Source organism: Aphelocoma coerulescens, chromosome 14 (assembly GCF_041296385.1).
Source record: "Aphelocoma coerulescens isolate FSJ_1873_10779 chromosome 14, UR_Acoe_1.0, whole genome shotgun sequence".
Lineage (NCBI taxonomy): Eukaryota > Metazoa > Chordata > Aves > Passeriformes > Corvidae > Aphelocoma > Aphelocoma coerulescens.
In genome coordinates this window covers 10,120,052-10,146,468 of record NC_091028.1, presented here as the reverse complement: position 1 = coordinate 10,146,468, position 26,417 = coordinate 10,120,052, and the positions used below count along the sequence as shown (strand labels likewise).

General features: G+C 55.9%; 2 protein-coding genes across 4 annotated transcripts in view; one reads left to right on the top strand and one right to left on the bottom strand.

Annotated features, from left to right (window-relative positions):
• The window catches only part of SLC5A10 (solute carrier family 5 member 10), a 39,418-nt gene that overhangs the window by 4,890 nt on the left and 8,111 nt on the right, over nucleotides 1–26,417 (top strand). For all 3 annotated transcript variants that reach the window (XM_069030323.1, XM_069030324.1, XM_069030322.1), the window contains exons 6-9: nucleotides 4,172–4,277; nucleotides 5,833–5,913; nucleotides 9,340–9,545; nucleotides 11,747–11,882. In XM_069030323.1, coding sequence (XP_068886424.1) covers nucleotides 4,172–4,277; nucleotides 5,833–5,913; nucleotides 9,340–9,545; nucleotides 11,747–11,882 — 529 coding nt within the window. The remainder of the gene's footprint in view (nucleotides 1–4,171; nucleotides 4,278–5,832; nucleotides 5,914–9,339; nucleotides 9,546–11,746; nucleotides 11,883–26,417) is intronic.
• Nucleotides 9,542–26,314, bottom strand: FAM83G (family with sequence similarity 83 member G). The gene is made up of 5 exons (XM_069030331.1): nucleotides 25,767–26,314; nucleotides 19,309–19,476; nucleotides 15,750–15,874; nucleotides 13,533–14,979; nucleotides 9,542–10,050 (listed from the first exon to the last, which is right to left on the bottom strand). Exons 1-5 carry the CDS (start codon nucleotides 26,259–26,261, stop codon nucleotides 9,631–9,633), a joined length of 2,655 nt encoding a protein of 884 aa, XP_068886432.1. The 5' UTR covers nucleotides 26,262–26,314; the 3' UTR covers nucleotides 9,542–9,630.

Genomic DNA, 26,417 nt, shown 5'->3' with positions numbered 1-26,417 from the left:
CCCACATCGAGGCGCTCAGCGTCTGTCTCTGCCTTCCCCATCTCCAGCATCTGTGAAGGCACCACCGCTCCCTGCACGGCGGTTCTGCAGCCCCAGGCCCTGGGCTGAGCTGTGGGGGGATCCTCTGGCTGTCCCTCCGAGGGATGTGGAGGATGGAGCAGCCCAAACCGGGCTCTCTGTGCACATCCATCTGCGCTTCATGCAAAGGGAGAGGCTGCATCCGCCTTGGACAGAGCTCAGCTGATGGGAATCCCTGGCTTCAGGAGAGCCCTGTCTCTCCCTCCTGAGCTGCTCTCTGACCCTGGGCAAGGCATTGTGATTTGGGCTTAACAGGCAGGTTGCAGAGACATTGCAGCCCTCTCCACAACCCTGCTGGCTCAGGGCTTCCAGAGTGGCAGAGGTGGCACTGGTGGCTCTGTCGCTGCAGCTCTGCCCTGTATTTCCCCCCACAAAACCATGCTCTGTCCTGCTGGAAGGCATTCTTCCACATAACTAATATTTTTTATATCTTAGTCGTATATGGTGTTGAAAATCCTGCAGCATTATTCCTGAAAGCATCTTGGTAGCTTTTGGAGCACCTGTTCAGTTTGCAAGTTCGGACAGTGACGCTTGGATTATTCTCTTATTGTCCTGATATCCAGTAAACTCTTGTAACTCACTCCCCATATGTGTCACATCTCCTTCCTGCTCCCAGCAAAGATCCAGGAGGAGCTCAAGAGACATGCTGGAGCACGTGTGTGTCTGTAGTCCCTGGTTCTGTGATCTGTGGGGTTCACACAGGTCCCTCCTGGCATTAAAAAGGGCAGGATTTCTGCTGGGATAATTTGCTCTTGCTGGTCTGAATCTGAAGAACGAGATCACTGTTAGCTTGAGGTTGTCTTTCAGTCTTCCCAGGCATTAACCCATGTCCCCTCTTGTCTCACCAAATGATGTCCTACTAAGCTGTGGTCCCTTTGGTTTCCAGCCTCTCCATGGCTTTGCCCAGAAGGGATGGATGTCCTACAAGCTCCTTCTTAGTTTGGGAGGTGGTTGTGGTGTCACCTCTTGCCTAACACCAGATGAACCTGCGGTGACCCCTGTGCAGCGCCTGCTCCCATGGGAACCTCAGCGGCTCTCCGGGCCCTTCTCCACACAGCCTTGTGTTTGGAGCTCCATGGACACTCCCAAGCTCCTCTTCCTGAGGCTTTCCTCAGCCAGTGCTGTCATTTCTTTGGTCTGCTGAGCTTTCTCTGATCTCTGAGTCAGGCAGGATGCAACAGAAGAGGAATCAGGCTAATAAGGGGATTATCTTGGCATCTGGCTCCGTTCACAGTAAATCCTACAGACAATGGCTGTTTCCAGCAGTGGGTTGGGATGAGTGTCTGCAGACACGAGGGGCGTTGCCAAACTGGCCCGATGTCCCCATCCCGGTGGTGGCCGCAACGGGGAGTGTGGGAGGGAAGTGTGAAACTCAGAGCAATTAGGCAGGGCTGTGACCCGAGGGGTTTCTTTGGTCCTTGCTGGGGGCCGCCTCAAAGCCCAGGATTATCTGGGTTTTTCCTGCCTCCTCTCCCTGCAGATGCTGTGTTTACAGGCGGATTTTGCTCTACGTTCTCCCAAGCTGCATCAGTGCTGCTCCCTCAGCTCTTCGTTTTGGCAATGGGGATGACAGACCCTCCTCTCCTGGAAATCTCCTTTTGGTGGTCCCCAACCTTCCACATTTCATGGCAGGGTGCAGCAGGGCAGCCCAAAATCCTGCTGGGAGCTGGTGTCCCACCCAGCTAGGAACATGTGAGGAGTTGCACAGGCGTCCTAGCCTTGGCAAAGAGCCCCTGGAGACTCCTCAGTACCCTGGGCAACTCGTTCTACCAAGGTTCTGGCTTCACCAATTGCTAATCCCAAGCTGTCTCCAAAGCCAGCTTTTATTGGGAAGGCTTTAGTGACAGTTGGGTAAGAACAAGTTTCCAAGTGAGCTCACCGGTGGAGGCAGGGATCTCTCTGGATTATGAAGCCTGACTTCAAAGTCTTCTCCTCTCCTCTTAAGGTTGAAAGGACTTATTTTATGAATAGGTCATGCCTGGTTTTAATTAGCTTGTTTTTGTTTTTGGGATGTCTTATTAATGCCTCGGTCACATGTGCTTTTATTTTTTCCCACCCTTGCAGAATTACCAGGAAGGGAGGTGGAGATACCTCTGCTTCCTCATAGCAAAGGCTTCGACTCATTTGCAGACGACTGCAAAAATGATTAAGCATTGAGAAAGCCAGGAGAAGCAATGATGAAATATCTTGTCCAGGGCTGAATCTTCCAGCTGGGCTGTGGGGAAGGGTTGCTGGAGGAAGGGGAAAAAATCGGGGTGGGGGAAGAAAACTTCCTGGGTGGTGCTGACATGATAAGTGATGGATCCTTGTGAGGGACATGAGGAGCTCTGGAAGACACCAAGGATGCTTGGCTGGCACTGTGCTAGGAAGGCTTAGAATATTTTAGGTTCCCACTTCAGGTCATGTTGGGAGGAGGTGGCTGAGGGCCCTTGGTTGGGGCTTTTCTGCCTTGTCACCGAAACTTGTGCTGTGTGAGGGGTTCAGTTGTCCTCTTGTAGCGCTGCTCAGGGGTTGGATTGCATTTGTAGTGGGAAAATATTTGAGGAGCCACTGGTAGAGGTCATGGCATGGTTGTCCATGAGTTGGTTCCTCTTCAAGAGGTCATTCCAGGGCTGAATTCCTTCTTGGTGTTGACAAGGACTCTCCCAGACCCACGGCCTATCCCAAGTGCAGCTGAGGACAGGTAGTACCTCCCTTGGGAATGCCAGGCATAACTGTGGTGTAAAGCCTGGTCCAGATGGTGTGGAAGAGGCCCTGAATTAGGATCCTCAAGATCATGGTGTAAGTGCTCTTCTGGCTGGTTTGGTTTGATTTAACTGAGGTGGTGTTTAACGCGGGCTCAGGTGCTGGGGAACGGCTTTTGTGTTGTGCTGAAGCCGGATGTGTGCTCCCCTCCTGGGTTTTGGGCTGGTGGAGCCCTCCTGGGCAGCTCACACCTCAGATTTGACATTGCATGATCCTGTGTGGCCCCACTCCATCACCCAGTGCTGGGCCTCAGCTCCGTGTGGGAATGTGCCCGAGCAGAGCAGGAGGGAGGGCAGAGCTGGGGCGAGGAGGGCTGACATGGGAAATAATGCCTGCCCAACACCTTCCTAATCCCAAGCAACTGCTCCCACATGATGGGGCAAGACAGCCCTGCTGCTTGGGGAGGGTTGCTGGGAGGTGTGTGAGGAGATGTCAAATCAGAGCTGCTGTCTTGGCTGTGGGAACCCGTCACAGCTCGGGGCCAGGGTGTGGAGTCGGCTCTTCTTGCCTCTTCCTGCCCCTTCTGGCCTCATTCCCTTCTCCAAACAAGGTTTTTGTGAAGATGCTCCAGCTGAGTGCTGGGGATGGCTGAGCTCAGCTTGGGTGGAGATGCGGTGGTGGCACTGCCACTGTCGCTGTGCCTGGTCCTGTCCTCCCAGGGTGTCACGGCTTTTGCTGAAGGAGGTGTTCCAGCTCTGAGTCTCTGCTTTATATCTCATTTCCAGAAGGCTGTGACACCCCCTTGAATGTGGGTACAGTGACAGCTGGAGCTGCCTGCTCTGTTCCCTGTGGGCTGGGGGAAGGTGGTCTGTGACACAGCCACCCCCTGGGACCCCAGGCTTCAGGAGTGTCCTCCTGGTGTGTGCCCTAGGGTGTCAGTAAAGGCCCCATGGAGACCTGAATGTGACTTTCTAGTACTTAAAAAGCTTATAAAAAAGAGGGAGAGCGACTTTTTATACAGGCAGACAGTGATAGGGCAAGGGGGAATGAAGTCAAAGAGGAGAGATTTATGTTGGATATAAGGAAAAAATCCTTCCCTGTGAGGATGGTGAGGCCCTGGCACAGGCTGTCCAGAGAAGTTGTGGCTGCCCCTGGATCCCTGCAAATGTCTAAGGCCAGGCTGGATGGGGCTTGGAGCAACCTGGAATAGTGGGAGGTATCCCTGCCCATGGCAAGGGGTAGGAATGTGATGGTCCTGAAGGTCCCTTCCAACCCCAACCATTCCAGATTTCCATGTCCTCACTGCACCCACAGAGCTGGCTGTTTCCCTGCTGTGTCACTCTTGCAGCAGCCCTTGGGTGGTGGGTGTCATCTGTCCCAGCTCTCACGTTTCCTTTTCCACACCCAGACAGACCTGTACTCGGGGGCTCTCTTCGTGCAAGTCTGCCTGGGCTGGGACCTTTACCTGTCCACTGTCCTGATGCTGGTGGTCACGGGGCTCTACACTATTGCAGGTGGGTTGCTCAGCATCCGCTGGCCTCCATTTTTCTTCTTTCACTGAAACACACCTCTCACCCTTCTGCTTTTATTTTTATCATTTTTTATTTTTATTATTTTTTCTCCTGGAAGGTTTTTAGGGGTTTATACCAGCGGGGTTCGTGTCCCTGCCCCATCCAGCCAGTATCTGAGAAGTTTTCTGGAGCAGGTGATGACTCAACCCACGACCTCTCCTTTGTCATTGCACCTTTTCATTTGTAATAACTCCTCCCCCACCACTGCTTAAGCACTTTCCTGTGTGTGTACCTATTTGTACCAGCAATAATCAGGGCTTCTCCTATTACAGGATTGTTTTTGTGGGATTTACAACCTGAGAGCCCTTGACCTGGCTCCTTTCCCTCCCTCCTGCCCTGCCCTGCCCTCAGTGCAGCCTGATGTCCTCCCTTCCCAAAGCTTTCAGGAATATTTCTTGGCTGTGCTTCCCTATTGTGGGACCGGCTGCTTTTGTGCAGGGTCAGCCCTTATGGTGGTTCTGTGATCCAGAGGTGATGAGGGTTTGGAGCTGGAGTTGGAAACTGTGGGTTCCTGGCTCCCAGCCCCACTCTCAGACCATGGGACCGTGTATCCCTGCCAGCCCTTTGGGTTATTATTTTGGCTAGGACATTCCCTCACCCTGCAGAGAATCCTCCCTCGTTATCTCATCCCAGCCATCCAAACGGGAAACAATTTAAAATGTATCCGTAACACGGTGGATTTTGCAAGACTTTGGTTTCAAGCAAACCTCATCTCGGGTTTTTCCTGCCCACAAGGCCTGTTGTGATGTGAGGCACCTTGGTATGAGCGCAGCCAGGTGCGATCATTGCGTCACTCCCAATCCCAGGCATGGCTGGGGATGGTGCAGCCCTGACTTCCTGGGATGCCATTCAGTGACTGGGGTTGAAACTGGTTCAATTTTTGACCCATTTTTAAAAATTCTGCTCCTTTTTAATGCTTTTGCTGGTATGCTGAGTGATTGATTTCTGGCTGGGTAAGCAGGTCTGGGGTTTGCAGCAGCTCTGCAGGGAGAGCTTGGGATGGAATAGGAGAAACACTGGATGGCCAAAGGGGACCCTGCTAAGCACCAGGTGCTGGAAAAATAAAACTGTAGGGCTGGGAGGGGAGCTGAGGAGTGTACTAAGGGGGGACTGGGATTTAGGGAGAGGTGGGATGAAGGTGAGATCAATGTAGTGGATGTGATCTGCCGCTGGAGCACCCAAAGAGCTGGGGCTGGCTGGTGTCCTCCTGATTGTGTGGAGGTGTGGGGCTGCATCCCTCCCCTCCAGCCATCCCTTGGCTCTCCTTCCAAGCCTCTGGCAAGGCTGCAGCCCCTGTGGCTCTCGGCTGCTTCCTCCCACCCCATCTGTGAGGCTGGGGACCCATCGAGGAGCTGTTCCCCCTTCCCACTGCAGCTCCCCTACCACAGTGTCAGCAGGACGAGGCTGGTGACAGGCATGTCCCTGCCAGCTTGGCAGTTCTATTGGGATTTTCTCACTGCTCCAAGCCCAAATCCAGCGGTGCCTTTCTCCCGTGCAGGGGGTCTGGCAGCTGTCATCTACACGGATGCACTGCAGACACTCATCATGGTCCTGGGAGCCATCGTGCTGGCAGTGAAAGGTAAGAGCTGGGGCAGCACAGATCCTCCCCTCTCTCCTCCCCAGCCAGGTGGTCTCAGAAATAAATATTCAGTCTGAGCAATCTGGTGACCAAGACGCCCAGCAGGATCCTGGTCTGTGGCAATCACCTTAATCTGTGTTCCCCTTGTGTCCCCTCCAGCACTGGGCTTCCCCTGTGTGCTGTTCCACCAGGGCAGATGCCATAAAGCTGCTGCTGCTGCAGGTGCCATCCTGCTGGTGCTCAGAGTGGGGCTGTCCCCTGCCCTGGTGACATTCCTGTGGACACCACTGCTCCACACGTTTGCGTCTCACTCAGAGACTGATCAAGGGTTTGACAGCAAAGCAGAATTCCCGGCTCTGCTCTTGGTGTTTTGGAGGGGTCTCCAAACAGGATCCCAGAGCCCAGGGACGTGCCTGGCAGAAGGTGGTGCCGGAACAAGGCACTGCTGCAGGGTTGGGATGTGGATCTTGGTGCCCTGCTCCAGGTTGGAGTGAGGGTGGTTCATCACCAGCCCTTCCTGAAGCCCCAGCAGTGTTGTGTCTCCCCACTTTCAGCCTCAGAGCATCCTTGGGAGGCTGGGAGCTTTCATCAGCCTGGCTCTGCCGTCGGGGCTCTTGGCCCCAAGGAGCAGGAAGCAAAAAGTCAGGTCCCAGCTTCAAAGGCAGGGGTTTAACTACAGAGGATGATTTCTAGAGGATCTCCTGAGATGATTTCTCCTGGGGAAAGCTGCTTAGGCAGGCAGGTAGGAAAGGCTCTGACCCGGAGCTGTGGAGGGTCAGAGCCTGGTCCTGTGGCTGCTCCCCTGTGCCAAAGCAGAGCCCTGGATGCAGCAAGGCACATTCACAAAAGTCAGATGAAAGGACAGAGACTTTGTGGGGAAGGGACAGTGGCACTGAACTACCCTGGCAGCAGAACAGAGCTGCTCCAGGCAGAGGATGACTTTGCCTGTCAGGGCAGTTTGGAGCTGTGGCCGCAGCCTGTGCGTTAGACAGAGTGCCTGGATGTTGGGAATTGTTGTTTGGAGCTGTCCTTGGCCGTGGGGCTCTCTGAGGCTTGTCTCTGCCAGGTGCAGCTGTGCAGAGGAGCCAGAAAAGGAGGGCAGGTAGGCAAAGCCTGGAAAATGCCCTCTGGCAGCTGCAGAGCCCGGTTTGTTTTGGCTTTGCTGCCTGCAAACGTGGCACGATGTTTGCGGGGAGGTGAGGGTGCTTGGCAGAGGCAATGATCCAGGGGAGCCAAAAGACAAGCTGCTGGTTGCACAGGTTTTTCCTCAGGTCCCAGGAGACCTCAGGACCTGGAGGTGGGTGTGCCCCAAGGGTGCTCGGTTTGCTCCAGCTCCTGTCAGGCTGAGCTAATAAAGGACATTCAGTAGAATCCCAGAATGGATTGGGATGGAAGGGACTTAAAAGCTCTTCTTTTTCCACTCCCTGCCATGGGCAGGGACACCTCCCACCATCCCAGGCTGCTCCAAGCCGCATCCAGCCTGGCCTTGGACACTTCCAGGGATCCAAAGGCAGACACAGCTTCTCTGGGAATCTGTGCCAGGGCCCCACCACCCTCACAGGCAAGAATTCCTTCCCAATATATCCCATCTAACCCTCCCCTGTGTCAGTTCACTTTGCTGAACAGAGACCTTGGTGATGGCTCTGCCTAGCTCCGGCATCACAAATGAGACAGACTGGGCCATCCCACCCCCACTTGCCATTCACCACAGGGATTTAATCCCAGCAGAGCCCATGGGCTGTATCCCAGCATCTGCCAGCTGAGTTCCTGCTGCCTGGAGGGATTTTTCCCTGCTCTTCCTCCTTGGCAGGCGTAGGTGCCATGACTTGCTGGCAAACACCTTTGGGAAGGGAGCAGGTCCGCACCCCCAGGCACAAATCTCTGCTTTCAGCACTCGGCCTCTGCCTCTGGAGAGCCTTTGTTGGTGCCCAACGCCCATGCAAAGCTTGGGAGTAGCTGGCGCCTGGATAAACCAAGCGCTGGAGGGGGGCCAGGGGTTCTTGCACAAGAGCAGGAGGAGTTCCCAAATGCTGACTCCCTGTGAAACACAGGGGGATGGATTGCAAGGGGGAGTATGGTGGGTGATGCCCCTTTGCCAGCTCCCCAAAAGCCTCAGGTCAGGGGCATGTTCTGGGATGAGGACAGGGCTGTAGGTTGGTCATGGAAATGGGAGGGCTGCAGGGAGAGTGCTGTTCTCAGGCAGGAGAGGACAGTGGAGGGGGATGAATGCTTGGAAATTGGGATTTGCTCAAGCTGGCACTTGGTGATCCCAGTGCCTGATGCCTGAGGGATTTTTCTTGGTCTAAAGGCAGCAGCACCCATGGGCACGGTCCTGAGGGAGACTGCTCAGGAGCACATTCCCACCTCACACTGCTGCACTGGAGGGGACAGAGCGAGGGTCTGGACTGCAGGGATGGAAGGGATCCAGGATGTGACAGCAGGACCAGGTGTGGGGAATCCAACAAGGGATGCTCATGGATCTTGCTTTGACTCTTCCCTCCGTGAGGCCTCTGGAGCCTCCTCTCTTCTCCCAAGCATCAGCAGCTGCCACGGGTTTGGGGGTGCCAATGCCCCTCCCTGCTCATCTCCCTAGGCTGCTGCGTGGGTGGCCGTGGGGTGTGGGGGGAGTCGGGTGGGTGCTTCCCATCCCTTCCTCCAAACGGTGATGCCTCTGGCTCCAAAATTCTCCCGCTGGAGGTACCGGGGGAGCTGCAAGGAGGGTTCATCCTGTGCCCCCCAGGAGCAGGGAGGCAGTGGGGAGCCAGGACAGACCCCGAGGCTGGTTGGCAGCGCTGCAGGAGGAGCACAGGCAGCTGCCAAGGGCTTGGGGGCTGGCTTGCAAGGGCTTGTTGAAGGCACATATTCCTTGTCAGGGCTCAGGCTCAGACCTTGGATCCCATTTCCTAGGAAAAATGCAGTGAAAAGGGGCTTCTTTTCTTATTTTTCTTTTACTGGTTGCTGGAGGTTTGGGGATGGGGGCACATGGGGGTGCTGGGGAAATGCTCAGGGGGGTAGAAAATGTTTGGCTGGACATTTGTGCCAAGGCACCTTGAGCTGCAGTTTATTGAGTCCAAGGCCACCTAATCTTGCATTTTAATAGTCTTAGGCGAGGTTCTCCTGCCGTGGGACCAGGGAGCTTTAATGAACAGGTTGCTTTTACAGTACAAGGTTAAAAGAGGTGGGTCCCTCGGGGAGTCTTTGTCCCAGGACACGGGTCACCCTCCGAAGGGAGGGCAGACTGCAGTGGGACCTGCTGTGCAAAATGATAACAGAAGAGTCTCTTAAATAACTGGAAGAAAACACAATCACGGACGATCCCTCCCTTTCCAGGCAGGGTTAAGGAGCTGGGGAGTGTTTTGCCAGCTGATCCCACAGACCGCCGGGTTTCACTCCTCTCTAACCAGCTCCCCCAACGATGCTTTCCAGCTTTTAACGAGATCGGAGGTTACCCCAACCTGGAAGAGGCCTATTTAAAGGCCGTGCCGTCCAAGATTGTTCCCAACACTACCTGCCACCTGCCCAGGGCAGATGCCATGCACCTCTTCCGAGACCCCGTCTCTGGAGATCTGCCCTGGACTGGGATGACTTTTGGGCTGTCCATCATGGCCACGTGGTACTGGTGCACCGACCAGGTAAATGTAAACAAGAACCCCCTGCCCCAAGGAACGCGGCGGCGCCTGGGCTCCACCAGCTCTGCAAGGCCACTGTCACCAGCACCTACTGGTCCTTCTGGCCGCTAGTCTCAGGGGGCTGCTTTTTGGAGTCCACAGAAGCACCCTGGGCTGCCACGACCCTGTTCTTGAGGTGCTTGGACTGGGACAGTTTGGAGAGTGGGATGCCCAGCGGTGTCCTCATCTCCTCGGCTGGCTTCTGGCTCTCGGGCAGGGAGGTGAAGCGTTTGCCTGACGCTCTGGGGTTGTTTGGGGGCAGGTGGCCCGGTGCCGTGGGCTTGCTGGGGCTGAAGGCTTTGCTCTGCCAGTAGGGCTGGCTGCCTGCAATGGTCTTTTTGGGTTCTGCTCCATCCCCTCGGTACTTGGTGGCCCCGAGGGGTTTCTCGTGCGTTGGGGAGCAGGAGACCTCCTTGCCCTGCTCTCTGCCCACGGGGGTCCTGGGCCGGTAGCGGTAGATGTGCGTCCCCTGTTTGGGAAAGAGCAGAGAGAGGAGTGAGCTCTGGGTTTTATAGGATGCTGCTCCCTGTAAGGGCATCTCTTCACCAGGGCATGGTCCTCGTGGACAAATCCCTCTGTCCTTTGGTCCCTTGCCCAGATTCAGTGGCAGCTCAAAACTACCTCAAGTCTTAACCATGGCTGCTCCTCTGATTCCTGACTCTGGTACCAAACACTCCCAGCACTCAGCAGCCACTTCCCAAGCAGCCCTGGCAGTCTGAGGGCTGTCCTGAGCCAAGTCCCTCCTGCCAGGAAATCCAGGACAAGGCATCTCAACACCTTCTCTCCAGCAGCAGCCTAAACACCCACTTTAATCATCTAAGCCCTCATGTCAGGCCCAAAGAGCATTCAGTCACCCAGACCCAACCTGTGGGATGAGGTGACTGCCAGGATCAGATGAAAGGATGGAGGGCTGGGAGAGGAGGTGGGATCAGGAGACAACAGTGAGGTGCAACACCACTGCGGGGGTGGCTCTCATTAGCTGGGTTGAGACACACGTTTGGGTCGGGTCTGAGCACCATTAATCTTAATTCTGGCCTGGGTAAGGCTGTAACACACAGCTGTGGTCACCAGATGTTTATCTCCTCTTTGGGTGTGCCTGTGCCGTGATCTGGAGGCGCGATTGCACCTGTGCAGAGGTACCAGGGGAGGTGGGATCTGGTGAGCCAAGGTGCTGATGGCAGGAGGAGCTGGGGCCAAGAGGCTGCAGAGCTGGCTGTGCCAACCCGCCCTGCCTCTGCCATGACCCTCACTGTGCTGCTGCTGGCATCAGCTTGGTGTTCAGGCAGTCCCAATATCCCAAAGGCCTCCCTGGCCCTGGAGCTGCCACCTCCTGCTTTGACCAAGAAGGTTGTGTTAAAGCAGTTTAGCTTAGGTAGCCCAAGATTGATTTAATGAGCTGCTTTAAATCAGTGTTAAGGTCTGAGATGGCTTCAGGTGGGAAGGATTAAGGATGATTTAGCTTTTGTCCCTCTGAGCTCATCATGTGCGCGAGCTGGGTGGTGGCTCCTGTTGCTCCTGACATGCTCTGGCTCTTGGGAAGAAGTTCAGCCATGGCTTTCTCGAGTATCCCACCCCAGGAACCAGCAGCCTGTCCTTCCTGCCCGCCTGCAGAATGAGCCAGTGCTTGCTCAGGAGTGCCTAAATCCTGCTGAGTGCTGAGCACTTCTCTGGAAGCCTTTGGAGAGACTCTGAGCTCTTTTAAATCAGCAATTCCTATGAATGTTTCCTATTTAAGAGGGATTGCCTCAAAACCTAAGGGGTGGCTGTGTTGTGGATGGACACAGCTTGGCCAGAGCTTTGAGGTGTGATGGTTTGAGAGGAGCTGTGGGAGGAGGAGGCTGGACTCGGTTTCCATGTCATTGTGGGCACTCTTTGGGGAGGAGATTGGATAGAAGGGGCAAGAGGGGGGAGGATGGTGGTGGGGAATGGTTGCTACTGGCAGGAGGACGTGCTGCTGTGGTTGCACTGGGCTTTTTTGGTGCTACGGTGTAACCCCAACCCGTTACTGGTCTGGAGGGAACCCCGCTGTGGGTTGGGTACATGTCTACACTGCATTTGGGCCTGATGCCCAGTGGCTCCAGCATTTGGGATGCAGTTTGGCAAGGAAGAGGCTGATGTGGAATAGATGTTGGTGCTGCTCAGCCCTCCTGCCTGGCTCTCCACAGGTCATCGTCCAGCGGTCACTCTCTGCTAAAAACCTGAGCCATGCCAAGGCTGGCTCCATCCTGGCCAGCTACCTGAAGATGCTGCCCCTGTTTCTCATCATCATGCCAGGGATGATCAGCAGGGTCCTGTACCCAGGTAAGGACCCCCATGTGGCCGTGGAACTGGTAGGGTGGGGATTTTCGCTGTCACTGAGGGGTGAATGGGACGGGGGGCTTGTCTGGAAACCTCTGCTCTGTACAGGACCAGGGGCTCTGCAGGTGGGAGAGGAGCAGGCGAGGATCCAGGTGTCCCTGGCACTCTCCTTGAGCCTGCTGTACATCCAGGTGTGAATGGGGTTGTGTATTTAGGGAAAGTTAATTCCAGAGAGAAACTGAGGGAGAAATCGGTTTCCATGACATGGAAAACACGATGTTTGCCCTGAGTGAGCCTCCACCCGTGTTTTGGGCCACACTGGACAATGGGCCAGGACATAAGAAATACAGACCCCGAAAAAAAATATTTGGGGGAATTAATGGTGATTCCCATCAGATTTGAGTTTTTGAGAGTTAATCAAGGGTTACTTCAATTTATTATTTTTACACATGGGAGAAACTCTTCCCTGCGCCTCTCCACCAACTGCTGGCTTTCCTAACCCTGATGCTGTGCTAATTATCTGCCTCTCATCAAAGGGCCAGAACAAGTTACTGCAGGAACACCAGCGTACCCAGCCATCCCCAGCAAGGTGGCACCTGGGACCTGGGTCACAGAGCATCAAAGAGCTCGGTGCTCCTTGCCCTGCAGGGCTCGGGGGTATTTGATGTGTGAGGATTAAAGCTCTGAGCTCCCTGTCACTGGCTGGGAAGGGAGAAGCAAGTGGACTCTGGGATAGTAAATTTAATTCCCTGTAAATACAGATTAGATGCTCAGCCAGGGTAACCCCAGGCAGTTTCAGTGATTTCAGCTGCTGGTTTAGCCCTGGGGGTTTGAATGCCCCAAAAACAGCAGGCGGGGAGCCTTGAGAAACCAAAATGCTTGGCAGAGGTGCAAGAGGTTGCAGAGCTTGGGTGGAAACAGGGGGATCAGAGTGTGATCACCCCTGCCTGGATGGGATGATGCTCTAGCTGTGGTGGGGATGCTGCTGTGACCTCGTGCTCCCAGCACTGGGATTCTGGCATGCTTCCCATGGAATTGCAGCAGGGTGCTGGCCCTGCATGGTGACAAGGTCTGGCGTCACTCGTGGATCAGCCACAAAGCTGCTGACTGTGGCACTCGCCCACAGAGGTTGCTGTCCCTGTTTCTCCGCTGTCTTGCTCTGCCTAATTATGTGTCCGAGCGCTTTCCCTTTGATGCTAATCACCCTGGCAAGGCGCTGGAAAACAAGCCTGAGAAGGACACGCCTGCACGCACAGTCTGTCCCTGGCTGGGCGTGATGCCACTGCGGATGGGCTGCGGATGGAGCTCAGCGAGTCCCAGCACATCTGTACAGCTGTGCCTGGAGTCGCTGGGCTCCATCCTCAGCCCAGTGCTGTGGGGTGATCTTTAATTACCAAACCCTTCCCCTTTAACAGCCATCCCCATTGCTGGACACCAAGAGCTGTGGTGTGGCCACCACCTCTTTGGTCACCTCTTGGGTGACCAGGGCCACGTGCAGGGTGTTATTCTCCTATATGGGAAGTCTGATCTCAGCATCCAGGACAACACCAAAGGTCGGGATGACACTGCGCCTCGGCTGAGCTGACTGGGTCACTTCCAGGTTTGCAACCCTTGTAGGGTGGAGAAACATAAAGTTATAGCAAAAAGTCCTACCTGGGCGGCACTGCTGGGGTAGGAGCTGTTGCCATCCAGGATGTTGTGGGGCAGCACACGCCTGATCTCCACGGCGTTGCTCCTTCTCTTCGTCATGTCCTCCAAGCGCATGTGCTTCAGGGATGGGAGGCTGCCCAGGGGGCTGAGGAAGGTGCCCCGGCTGATGTGAGGGTCACTGAGCTTCCTCTGCATGGGAATGATCTCCCCGTTGTGGGTGACGTCCGAGTTGGTTCTCCGGAGGGGCCCGTAACGATCCCTCACCTCGAAGTACTCGTCTGAGATGGAGGAGGCATTGGAGCGGCGATAGCTGTGGTCAGCAGAGCTGCTGGAGTAGCTCTCCTGGTCACTGAGGGTGATGTACTCCTCTTCCTCCTCCTCCTCCTCTTCTCCCAGCCCGTTGTGGGCACAGGGAGGCCCTTTGTCTTCTTGTGGTGCTGCCACTGGCCGGTCTGGCTGGACGTGGCAGGTCTCCATTGAGGCTCGGTTGGGTTTCTCCTCCCGCGCCTGCTTCACACCCGTTTGGTCGGCCAGCGGCGGTTGTGTGTCACCCTCCAGGGCAGTGCTGCTGTCACAGGTTGTAACGACTTTGGTCATGAGGGCACCAACAGGGATGGTCCTTGGCTTTGGAACTGGAGGCTTGACATCCTCCAAGGACTCCTCCTGTGGCTTCAAGTGGTGGCCCAAGGGTGAAGTGGCAAATGTCCCCGCTTGCCTCGTTGTCCAGCTGATGCTTTCGATGGGGCTGGTAGCGGGGGCTGCAGGAGCTTCCATGGGGGGCTGTGGGATCTGTCTGTGGCTGGGGGACAGCAGAGGTGGCTCGTGGTCTGAGTTCTTCCTGGCCTCCATCTCCCTGTTCTTCAGCATCTGCCGGTGCTGGGCGCTGGCCTGGGAGACGTCGCAGACTTTGATGCGGTTCATCTGCGAGAGCTTCACGTTCTTGACCTTGGGGTCAATGATATTGATGTAGCCCAAGACTTCGCTCCCAGGCTCGGGGTCAGGCTCCACCCAGGTGGGCAGGTAGTCAAACATGTTGGCTTTCTCCAGGTTCAGGAGGCCAGGGTGGATGAGCAGGGAGAGGTCTGCCATGTCACCGTGCCGGTCACCCCCCTGGCCCTCGGGAAGCGCTTTGCCTTTGTTGTCTGTCTTCTGGTTCTTGTCCTGGTTCTCAGATGAGGTCTTGCTGATCTGGTCAGCGCTCTTGGCCTTCACCAGGGCGTATTTGGGGTTTATCAGCTTCTTCACCACGGCGTTGGCGGGGGTCACTGGCACCACGGAGGGCAGCGTTACGGGCTCGGGTTCGGGCTCTTCGCCCATGGAGATGGACTTGAGGCTCACCCCCTTGGACATGAGGTAGAGCTCCTGGAACTGCTTGTCAAACGCCTCCACCACCTGGCCCGAGAGGACTGTGATGACATTTCGGTCCGTCCTTGCTGCGGACCAGGTGAAGCTGAAACAGAAACACATTGGAGACTCTCTGAGCACTTGCTGGTAAATAACACCTCTCCCCAGCCCTGGCTTTCCCCAGGGGACTGACGGTGCCAGCAGGGACGTGATCTCACTGTAAACATTAATAATAATAATAATGGGATTGACAAAATAGCTTCCATCCCAAATTAGAGTGAAAGGTTGAAGCGTTGAGCACAGTGGGACTTGAAGTAAAAATATAAGGCGTTTGCAGTGGGCCAGTTTTTTACTTTGGTGTTGATCTGTTCGGGTTAGTTAAAAAAAACGACTCTTAAGTGGATGCGTTACTTGTTATGGCCAGAAATGAGGAAATGTTTCAGCTCCATGTTTATAAAGCCTGTCTTTTAGACCTGAAACCTGACCAGGGCTGGTTTATTTCTACCAAAGTAAGTTTTCCTTTGAACAAACTGAAAAATACTTTGTGTAGGAGATTCACTGGAAAAGCTGAGGTTGGTGTGAGAGTTGGGACTGGCTGCAGTTGGTGCTTTGGTCCTTCCTTGTGTTCATCAGCACAGAAACGCTTGGTGTGTCCCACCACCTCAGAGATGGATGAGTGTCCTAGGCCTGGCGGTGTAGGGAGTAGTGGGAACCCCTTGGGGCCCACTCCAAATCTGCTTGGAAAATCATCTCCCAGTTTAGGAGGAGGAGAGCGATTCTGGCATGGGGTCCTGGGGTCTTGGACCACGTGGGTTCGTGTCAATCCTTTGACCAACACCTCCAGGGGGTGGGCAAGAGGAGATGTCACTGATTTACCTGTAGGATCCACACATGGCTCGATCCCCATCCACGAACATGAACTTCTGGGCCAAAACCCCTTTGAACTTGGTGGCCGAGCGGGTGAAAAACTCCGTCCCTCCGGTGCTGCGGATGCGCAGGTTCTGCAAAGGAAAGGCAGAGGTGTGAGCAGGAGCCAAGGGCTGGTGTGAGAGCATCATCCACCCCTCCAAGAAAGCCCCTCTGGATGCTCCACAGCCCCTCTGAGGAGTGGGAATGCTCTTCATGGCCGGCTCAGAGGAGGCCAAGGCCACTCAGTGACCCATGGACTCGGCTTGGAGAGTTTCCTGCTTTGCCCTTGTGCCAGGCTGTGTTTGCCATCTCTTGAACTCGGTGCCCCTGTGTCCGTGGGCGAGTGCCGTGTGATGGTGCTGCCAAGCGCTCCCCAGCTCCTGCAATCTATGCAAATGCCACCATGGGAGAGGACGTTCCACAACTGCTCCCAGTGGGAGATCTACAGGGGCTTTTAGGGGAAGTGGTGACCCCAGGACAGCCCATGTGGACCTGCTGGCAGCGGGTTTGTCCTCCACCACGCTCCCCCTTTGCTGTGCTCCTAAATTTGGGCATGTAGTCCTGCTTTTAGGGGCTGGTGGGAAATCAGGCAGTGGAGCAACCTCTTTTCACCCTTGGGAAATGAAACCCGGTGATGTGGGAGCAGGTCCCTGAAATGGATTTGGGTCTCCTCCTCAGGGAACTCGGGGATGGTGGGGCAGCCCTGGCTCTGAGAAAATGTTTGGTGTTTTTTTTATCTCCAGTCTGGCTCTTGTCTCTGGAGGGCATTGGCACATTCCACAGCAGAGCAGATAGCATCTTCTACAGCAACTGGGCTCCTTTTGGGTGGGGAGAAAATATTTTCTTAAGAAAGCTCCTGCATTCCTCCTGTTCCTGCTGGGATGTTGGTAATGCCGTTGCTAAAGGCTCTGTGTCATCACTGGGTCATGCCCTCCTTGGCTGTTTTTCTGTGTTCTGTTTTTTGAAGAAAAGCATCAAAAATATTTGTCTTCCCCTCCTCCAGCCTTCCTCATCTGCTTTCCTGGGCTCTCCTCTCTCCCTGTGATATGACTGGGCACAGCCCTAAGCCCAGGTGCACCCCTGGTCACTGCTCCCCCACACCTGGCAGGAGGATTCAGTGCAGATGATGTGAAAGCAGCAGCTTTCCTGACCCTGTTTCCAGAGAAGTTTCACACACTGAACAGAGAAATTTTGGAGGGTTTTTTGGTGTATTTGAATTTTTTCTTAGCATTTTCCTTTTTGCCTGCTGTGGCTGGGGGGAAACTGCTGCTGAGCACCCTAATTTCTGTCAGTGTGCTGCACTGAGGGGGCTGGGAGCTGGCTGGCAAGGAGGCTGGGATGGTAATTCCCATCCCTGTCCCTTCTTATCCCTACCCATGGGGCTGCTGGGAGAGCAGCTGACACCCGAGGCTTCACCCTCTGCCCATCACCAGCCTGGGCATCGATCTCCCACTCAGAGACAACCCTCTGCCCAAATTCCCTGAGCAGCCGTGGGTTTTTCTCAGGGACCCAGTGCCGGTCCCTTTTTCCTCCTGGCTCCTGGTGTATCGCTGCTGTTAAGTAAACCCTGCTTCTTTAATCCCTGCCGAGGCAGCGGGATGGCTGAGGAGCCGGGGTGGGTGAATCACTCCCCAGGCAGCCCTTGCTCAACGCAGCGCTCGCCTTGCCCGAGCCGGTTGCTAATTGCCAGCAAAGGCACCGAGATAACGAGGGACGTTTCGTTAACATCTCCTGGCTTACGAAGCAGCTCCCAGACTCTGCCCTACTTTCCTCACCTCCTCCTGCATCCTGTGCCAGCGAATTGGCTGCAGTATGTGGCAAATCCCAACTTCTAGACATTTGCCGAGCTCTGCAGATGTTCTCCTGCTTTTCCAGTCCTGCCACCGGGCTGCTAATGCAGGAAAACACCGGAGTGCGTCAGCGCTGGCTTTTCTGGTCTTGAAGCGGCAGCAGCCTGCGGGATCCCAGACTCTTCAGGGAGTTTGGACGCAGGTAAAAGCTCTGCTGTGTTTGCTTTAATTGTTGGGAGCAGCAATTAAGCCAGGCCGGCGGGCATGGCAGCTGGGGAAGGTGTGGGGCTTGGCCGGCCGGTGCTCCCCGTGTGGGGGTCCCTGAGCCCCCGCTTACCCCACCTCGTGCCAGCCAGGTGTGAAGGTGTCGTGGCTCCTACGTGTTCCTGCTCAGCCAGGGGTTGGCCCTCACCATAAGCAAATCTGGGGAGCTTGCCCAGGCACGGGCCTTCCCGGCGGGCATTTGGCAGCGGGCGTGTGGCCAGCTGACGTCAGGAGCAGCAACATCACTTTTCTGCCGAGCAACAGGCGAGGCCGAGCGATCGTGGGCAGGAGAGGGGGGTCTGCAAGCCCCCAGTGAGGCCGTAGGGCTGCTTTGGTGTGTTTGCATCCGATGCTGGCGATGGGAGCGTTGTGCCCAGGGGGGAGCCTGGCACTGTCCTGTGGCTGGAGTGAGGGTCCCCGCTCTGGCTGCTGCTCCTGAGGCTGAAATAACCCCCTGTTCTCTCCTCTGCCCCTTCTTCTGCCTTCACATGAGCTCTGTGACAGGTGGTTTTCTCTGCACCCCCTGCTCACACAGGGACGTGGAAGGCGAATCACAGAATCCCAGAACGGCTTGGGTTGGAAGGGGCCTTAAATCTCGCTCCAACCCCCTGCCATGGGCAGGAACACCTTAAACTAGACCAGGCTGCTCCAAGCCCCCTCCAAACGACCCCTGCACTGCCAGGATTCCCCCTTTGTGCTTTGCCTTCCCTGGTTTTACACAAGATTGGTGCACAGGAGTGATTCCATGTGCATCCATGGCCGGAGAACACGGCATGTGTGGGCAGATCAGTCCCTCCAGCGTGTGCTGCCCAGCACAACGAGAGCAGTGAGGGCATCCTTGGCAGCTGCTGGGGCCTCAGGCAGTGTGGGAGCCTTGCTGCTCTGCTCCCGGCCCTGTGCTGGGGCGGAGGCTCCGGAAAAGGGGAAAATCGAGTTTTTTAATTCCAGCCTCTGACTTGCAGGAGAGCCTGAAAGCGCGAGAACCGGCCGGAGGTTGCTGCTGCCGGTCCTGCCCCTGGGGCAGCAGCAGGCAGGGAGCTGGTGACAGCACAGATCTGGCTCTGGCACAGCATCTGCTGCTTCCTCCCTCTTGCCAGCTCATTCCCCAGGAGGAGCTGAGCTCACAGGTTTGCCCTGGGCTTTGCTGTGCCCACCCTTGTGGGGCTGCACCCCCCAAATGCTTCTCTGTCCCAATCCCAGCACTGGTTGGGTACCTGCAGCCTCCTGGGCTTTCTGCATGCAGCTTTGCTGGGTGCAAATCCACATCCCCGCCTCTCACCCCTTCCCCTCCATCCTGCTGCTCCTGAATTTGGGCATCACCTCCAGCTTTGGCTACAGGAAAAATGGACTAAACTCTTCCGGCCATGGGGGTTATGATTCCCCAAGGCAGGAGGGAGCAGAGCTGATAACTCTGATTATCTCCCTATGTTTGGAGGAGGTTCCCTGGCTTCAGACCCTCTGGTCATCCCTACCTTCAAGTGTCCAGCGTGCATGTGGGCTCGCTCACACATCTGAAGGAAGTGCTTCACATTGGTCTCATCCAAAATGATGTAAACTCCCACTTTCCTCTTGAAGCCGGCGTCCAGGAGGTCCTTGAAGATGTCCACATCAGTGAACATGTCCATGACCACGGCGATGACCTGGAGAGGGGAGAGGAGAGATGAGTCTGGGTAGCATGGCTGGGGACAACCCAAGGTAGAGTCAGCGCTTGCTTTGTGAGAGCCAAAGCAATGTGCTCCCTGTAGGAGGCTGGGATTTGGGGTGGGGGAGCCCAGGATTGCCCCCAGCTCCAGACAGTTTGAGCGTGGACAGGAGAAATCCCCACTCCCACTCCTCTGCTGTCACTGTGGAAAGTTTGATCTCCAAGACAGGTAGATGTGGCACTTGGGGCTATGGTTTAATGGTGGCCCTGGCAATGCTGAGTTCATGGTTGGACTTGATGGTCTCAGATGTTTTTTGCAACCCTAACAATTTCAGTGGTGGCTCATAGCATAATAAACTCATGAAAAGCTAGTTACTGAGGGTGAATCTAACCTTCCTGCCTTTAATGAGCTTCACAAAATTCAGAGTCCAGTTTCTGGCTGAGAAGTTTGGTGTCCCTTGTCAGGGATCACCAGAAGGAGAGACCTGTGGTGCACAATGATCTCAGAATGGTTAAGGTTGAAAAAGACCTGTGGGATCATCAAGCCCAACCATTAAGTGGTGTGTCCATCTGTCCTGGTCTCACTGCCCAGCCTGGGGTGCTGCTCCTCCTGCACAGCATCCCTCCTTCCTCCCAGGCTGTATGGAAGGAGCTGAGCCAGGACAGCAGTGCCAGGCCCTGAGCAGTGACAGCTGTGTTTGTCACACAGCAGCGTCACCAATATCCACAAACTGGAGCTGCCTTTGTACCCAGGGCGTTTGCTGCTCTCCCAGCCAGACAGGGTGAGTCCCATGGGTGATAGGAAAATGGATTTGGGCCACACTGGGAATTGCACTGGAATGTCTACCTGGGCACCAAAGGTCGCTCTGAGCCCATGGATTTTGATTTCCTGGCGATGGCATCACCCGTGGTGGTGAGTGGCAGCTCATGAGATATGGCAGGCAGAGGGCTGGAGACAGCTGAGCATCTCAGGGCAGCTCCACAGGGATTTCTGCCTCCCTTATCCCAGGGAAAAGTCCTGTCATCAGGGTGCTGGCTTGTTGTTGTCCCATGGTTGGAAACCTGCCGGTGCTCCCATCTCTGTGGCTGCTCTGGAGGTGCCCTGGGCTGGGGGCAGATGGGTGCTCTTGGCCACTCACCCTTCCAGGAGGGCCCTGCTGGCCACGGCATGTGGCTGAGCCAGGCAGGATAGGGAGACCCCAGGATGCTCCTCCCTCAGGAAGGAAGGGATTGGGATGGTGCTGGGTGCTTGCACACTCAGACACATCTAGTCCAGAGCTCTCAAAGCACCGAGCTGCCTTTTAATTAGTTTTGTGCCACAGGACGTGGAGAGCTTTAATTAAGCAGGAGATTGTTATGATACTGCTGGCTCTCCCCTTTCTTTTCTGCAGGCGATGGGGGGAAGAGCAAGGCTGTGTGGGGAGCCCCAGCCCTGCTGTCCCCGCTGCCACCCTGGCGTCCCCAGTCCTGACCACACAGGAGTGTTTTGGGAGGTGCCAGCAAGCCAGGTGAGGGGGCACTTCATGGCTTTGCCAGTCGATTTTAAGTGAATTCCCATTTATCCTCACCCAAGAGCCTCTCACCAGGTTTTGCTGTGAAAGGCTAAATCCTCATTCCCTTGTGCATCCATTCATGTGTTTTGCTCATCCTCCTTGTCCTGGTGGGGAAACTGAGGCAGGAACCAGCTGCTGGATTTGTATGGATGCAAAGTGGGACGTGTTTAAAGCTAACTCTCGGAGCTCTGGGCTTGGATTTGCCGTGTTCAGCAAGGAACTGGGGAGGAGCTGAGCTGTCTTCCATGAGTCCTGGGTAAGGGACACCTGTGGTGGGACAGGCTTGAGGAAAAAGGTTTGGTGGCAGCTGATTTGCTTCTGACACTGATGCTCCATGTTCACGTCACTTTGCCTGTGCGCTGTATTTTCCCCAGGAAAAGTCGAGGACTTGTAAAATGGGGATGAGAATAGCGCTGACCTTCATTTCGGAGAGAAAAGAGCATTTTCCCATTGTGGTCCCAGCATTCCTGAGGCCTCAGCTCGCAGCTCTGGCTCTGAAGATGTCAAGGAGTTTTGCAGGGCTGTGGGCAGGGCACTGTCCCCACCCCCAGCCCTGCTCACGCAGGGGTGGTGAGCAGCCAGGCCACTGCAGGCAGTGGCCCAGGGTGGCCAGCTCGGGCACGGGGAGGGAGCCCAGCTCTCACCCACTCGCCCACATTTTCAACCCAATTCCTCCTGCTCAGCTGGTGCATCCTGTCACCGCTCAGCTCCCGCTTCCCTCCCCACCGCGTCTTGCCTGCAGGACAGGCTTGGCCCCGGTTTGTCACCGGGATCTCACGCCAGCGTGCCAACACTGCCCTGGCGTGAGACAGGCCAGGCGAGCGAGGACGGTGCTGGCAGCACTCCCGACGTGGTGACTGTCCTTGTCCAGGTGAAATCTGCTGCTGGGCTGCCTGGGCCTGAACCCTGGGATGCCAAAGCCTGGCACAGGGATACTCTGCAAAGAATGGAGGCCTGTCTGCTCCAGAGCAGTGAAATCCTGTGTGCTCCTTGCCTCGCAGGTTGGGGAATGGGATTGTCTGGAGCAAACTGTGCCACCTGGCTGTGAGCTTGTCTCTGTCCCTGTCACCGCTGCCAGGGCAGTGCTTGGTGCTGGGACATTCTCTTTCCTGAAGCCCTTTTGCTGCTGCATCATCCCTGGAAGCTTTGCCATCCCTTTGCTGTTCTCCTGGAGGGTGCTGAGTAAATCAGCCCTAAATCTACAGCTGGAGGCTCCCAGTGCCCACACAGGTGAAGCTTATCTTGCCAGGATCCATTTGATACAGCAGCTGTGCAAGTGCTGGGTCCCAAATCTCTGAGGAGCAGTGAGCATTGTATCTCCCTGAACACTGGGCAAATGCTGTTGGGACTTTTTGGAACAGCTTTGATGAGCACATGAACTGCAGGATCATGTTTTATAGAGGAAGTTGCAGCTCTTTATTGTCTCACTATGAATCATCAGATAATGACTTTTGGGGTGCACCACGTGGGCATTTAATAAATTAGGCAGGCACCAAGGCACAATTAGAGGAAGCATGTTGGGATGGAGGAGAGGTGGGACAAGTAACATTAATAATTGCTCTCCCCTGTCGACCCTTTCATCCAGGAATGGCAGAAGATTTTGTAAACAGTAATTAATAGGGCCTCCCAACCTTTGCTGGAAGTTGCTCAGGGTAATTATATCACCACAATCCCGACCTGGAACCTCAAGTGCAGAGAGGAGGTCAGAGTCACTGCTCTTTCCAGTGGCTTTGGGCCCAGGTCAAGGTTTTTGTGCTCTGGTTTCTGGTCAGAGAGAGCCAAGAGGAGAGGAGGAGAGAGATCTTCCTCCCTGCCCATCATAGAATCATTAAGGTTGGAAAAGACCTCCAAGATTGTCAAGTTCAACCTTGGACCCATCACCACTTGTCCCCAGCCCAGAGCACCGAGTGCCACATGCCGTCGTTCCTTGGACACCTCCAAGGATGGGGACACCAAACGTTCCTGGGCAGCCCCTTCCAGTGCCTGACCACCCTTTCCATGAAGAAATTGTTCCTGAGGTCCACCCTGTGAACTTTGCAGCCCAAGGGGATCCCCAGCAAGGAAGAGATGGCCGTGCCATGGCTGGACCTGGTGAAGGTCTCTGGGGTGAAGCTGCTGGTGCCCCACATCCCTCACCACCTCTGCTTGTTGGCCACAAAGATGGGATTTTCAGGGAGAGCAGGGACGTGGCCACAGGAACCTGCCTCTCCTTTCTCCCATTCATTCCCAGAAAGAGGAGGGGATCATTTGCATGTCCCTCTCTGGCACGCCTGGGATAGAGGCTCTGGCAGCATTTGGCCGCATTCCTGCAAGCAGCAGGGCTCCTCTGACCCTCAGAGCGGCCTCACAGCCCTCGGCTTCCTCACGCCGGCGATGCCTGCATGACCTTCCTGCACCAGCAGTGCTCTCATGGGCTCTGAACTCGGCTGGGCCAACGCCAGAGGACTTTGCTCTCCTGGCTGTGGGACAGCGACTCGCATGGAGGGGTTTGGGGGTTGGCACCAGGAGCATTTCAGAGCGAGTGGCTGGGACAACGTCTGGAGCAAGGGTCACCCTCTGGCAGGGAACAGTGAACCTCTCCCAGGCCTGCACTCCTTTGCACGTGGATGGAGAGCACTTCCACTGCCTGCTAGGATGGCACAATTCAGCAGGATCTCCCCAGGGAGGACAGAGCACATGGACAGTGTATGTGACATCTGATGGTGGCAGCAGGACAGTCCCTTTGTCCACTCAGCTTCCTCAGCCAAACCTTTTCACCTCTGAGCTGCTGTGAAGACCTTAAGCCCTGGCAGAAACCGGCAGGGTGGTCTAGCCCAGTGTCCCCCACCCTTAGGAGCACCCACAAGTTGTCACCTGGGCTCCACTGTGTGACAGCAAGTTCAGCTGCAGGGACTTCTGTCCTCAAATACGGGGTGGGAGACCATGGAAGAACTCCACTTTCCAGCCCCTGTAACTCCTGCCGTCCCCAAACCCTGCAGGATGAAGCATTCACCCATCTCTACATTTCCTGAGGTGCCATAAGCTCCAAGCAGGCTCCTGCATGTCACCAGTGGTGTCACCGTGCCTCATCCCACAATCAGAGACTGTCTGGACCGGGAGGCAGAGCCCAGCCCTGCTCAGGGGGCATCAAGGTACGGCTGATGAGCACAGCAGCATCAACCGTGGCCACGTCCCTGTGTCCTGGAGAGGCTCCAGGGGAGGTGGGGAAGCGCCGGTGCCTGACTCAGCCGCCAGCTCTCGGAGCAGGAGCAGGGTGTGGGATGACTCAGGAGGAGCCGTTTGCGTGGGGGCAGGTGAGAAGCGGTGAGTAGGCAAAGCCAGGCGGGAGCTGCAAGCCCGAGTCAGAGGCAGCCGGAAAGACCCGAAGATGAGACATTGTTTGTTGTGGGATTGTTCTCCCATCCTCCATCCCATGGGATGTCAGCTCTCCCTTCCCTTTCCCCTCGCTGCAAAGCATTTTGGCGGGGAAAATGTCACAGGTGAGGACAAGTCACCTCGACTTTTGTGAGGTGACAGTGGCCACAGATGCCTCCTGCCCACAGTGGGGCAGCCCTGACACCCCCATCAGCCATTCCTGTGATCCTGCTGCCTTGGTTGTGTTGGGAGATTCATTTTTCTGCCTGAGCTGGTTTGAAGAGGCTCTGCTGGCTGCATGTCACAGGTTTCCCTCTCTCCTACCAGGATCTGCAAACCCCAGCAGTGCCTCTGGAGGAGCCAGGTGGACCCGATTCATCCCAGCCTGTCCCCTCTGCTCCACAGATACCCTGGCAGGATCTCCCTGTTTCCCTGATGGAACATCCTCCGGGTTGGGAAGCTCCTTCCTTGGAGCTCTCATGGTATCGGACACACAGAACTCAAAGAGCTTCAAAGCGCCGAGAAACCAGCAGGTACCAGCCCCTGCTGCACATCCTGACCGGGACTGGGTCACTGGGAAACACCAACAACCTCTGCCCACCTCTGCTGACCTTCAACACATGCCACCATCTCCCTCCTTCCCTGGTCCTCCTGCCCACGGGAAGGATGCTCGTGCATCCCCACTCCCTGCTCCTTGGTCTGACGCCACAGGGAGGACAAGTCTCAACCCAAATTCCTTCAGCATCTGCCCAGCCTTGTCCCACTCACCAGCTCATCCTTTTCCTCTGAAAGCCAGGATGAGCCTGCTTGGAGCACTGCAGCCATCTTGGGCCAAACTTGATCCTTGTGTGCGTCAGTGCCAGACCAGAAGCTTTGACTACTTTGTCCCAGGGTCACGGACTGGACGGATGGTGGACACAAGGACTGAGGCCAGGCTGTGACCCCAGGGTCATGTGCTGGACAGCTGGTGAACCCAGGGCCTGAAGCCAGAGCATAATCCCAGGTTCCTGTGTCCTGTCACATGCTGTCACACCGGGAATAACGATTGTGGAGTGGCTGGGACCATGGACTCACAGCTGGAGAACAGCTCAACCCCTTTTTCTCCCCATCGGTTTTCCCCACAGGCGCCCTGGGATGAACGATGCTGCCGTATGGATATTGGGAAGGGCTGTGCTGCTCCCAGGGAGTGCTGATGCAGGCTAGCAGCATCCTCGGCTAAACCCCATCCCCAAATATTGGTTACAAGGAAAAACCTGCACGCTTGGCCCCGCTGCCTCTGCTTGGGCAGAGCTTCCCGCAGGACTGGGATTGCCCGGCTGGGCAGGACTTTCAGCAGGACGCCCTGGGGCCAATCCTGCCCCGTCCCCGCGGCACACCTCACCTTCTGAGCCTGGCAGATCATCTTCCTCACCACCTCCTTGATGTGCGCCTGGCCCTCGATGGGTGGCTGCATGTAGACGGTGGCCCTGGTGACCCCGCGGTAGGCGATGGTCTCGGGCCAGCCCAGGTCCAGGTGTGGGATGGAGCGGTCGGACTTCTGGGGCCAGTACTCCAGGGAAGGGGCCACGTCCTGCTCGTCCCCTTGGCTGTTCCGATCGCCCTCGCTGTCCCCGCCGCTGCTGCCGTGCCGCGGGATGTACTCGGAGCCGGGGTCGTACGTCTCCAGCGTGTCCAGGATCTTCTTCAGCTCCAGCTCGGACAGGAAGTCCCTGATGTTCTCCCTCTTCAGGACTTCATAGAAGGCGTCGGGGCCACGGGAAGCCAGTGCCTCCAGGGCCAGGCGTTGCTCCTCGCTGTAAAAGAACTCGGGCTTGGACTCGCTGGACCTCCAGTTGACGTGGCTGTCGTCCAGGCACTGCACCTGGGAGAAAGCCATGGTGACCCCGCACGCCGGTCCCCTCTCCCGAGGGAGCTCTGTGCCCCCAGCGAGCGCCGGATGTCGGCAATAAATGAAGAATTAATTATTCTCCAGTCTTTAAATGCACAGTTTGCTTCACCCTCCCCGGCCCAACGTGCAGCTTGGGAAAGGCAC

Coding starts and splice junctions, on each gene's coding strand:
- FAM83G (XM_069030331.1), bottom strand. CDS start 26,261: ATGGCTTTCTCCCAGGTGCAGTGCCTGGACGACAGCCACGTCAACTGG. Junction 19,477..25,766: donor TGATCTGCCAGGCTCAGAAG/GTGAGGTGTGCC, acceptor TCCCCTCTCCAG/GTCATCGCCGTGGTCATGGA. Junction 14,980..15,749: donor GCCATGTGTGGATCCTACAG/GTAAATCAGTGA, acceptor TTTCTGTTTCAG/CTTCACCTGGTCCGCAGCAA.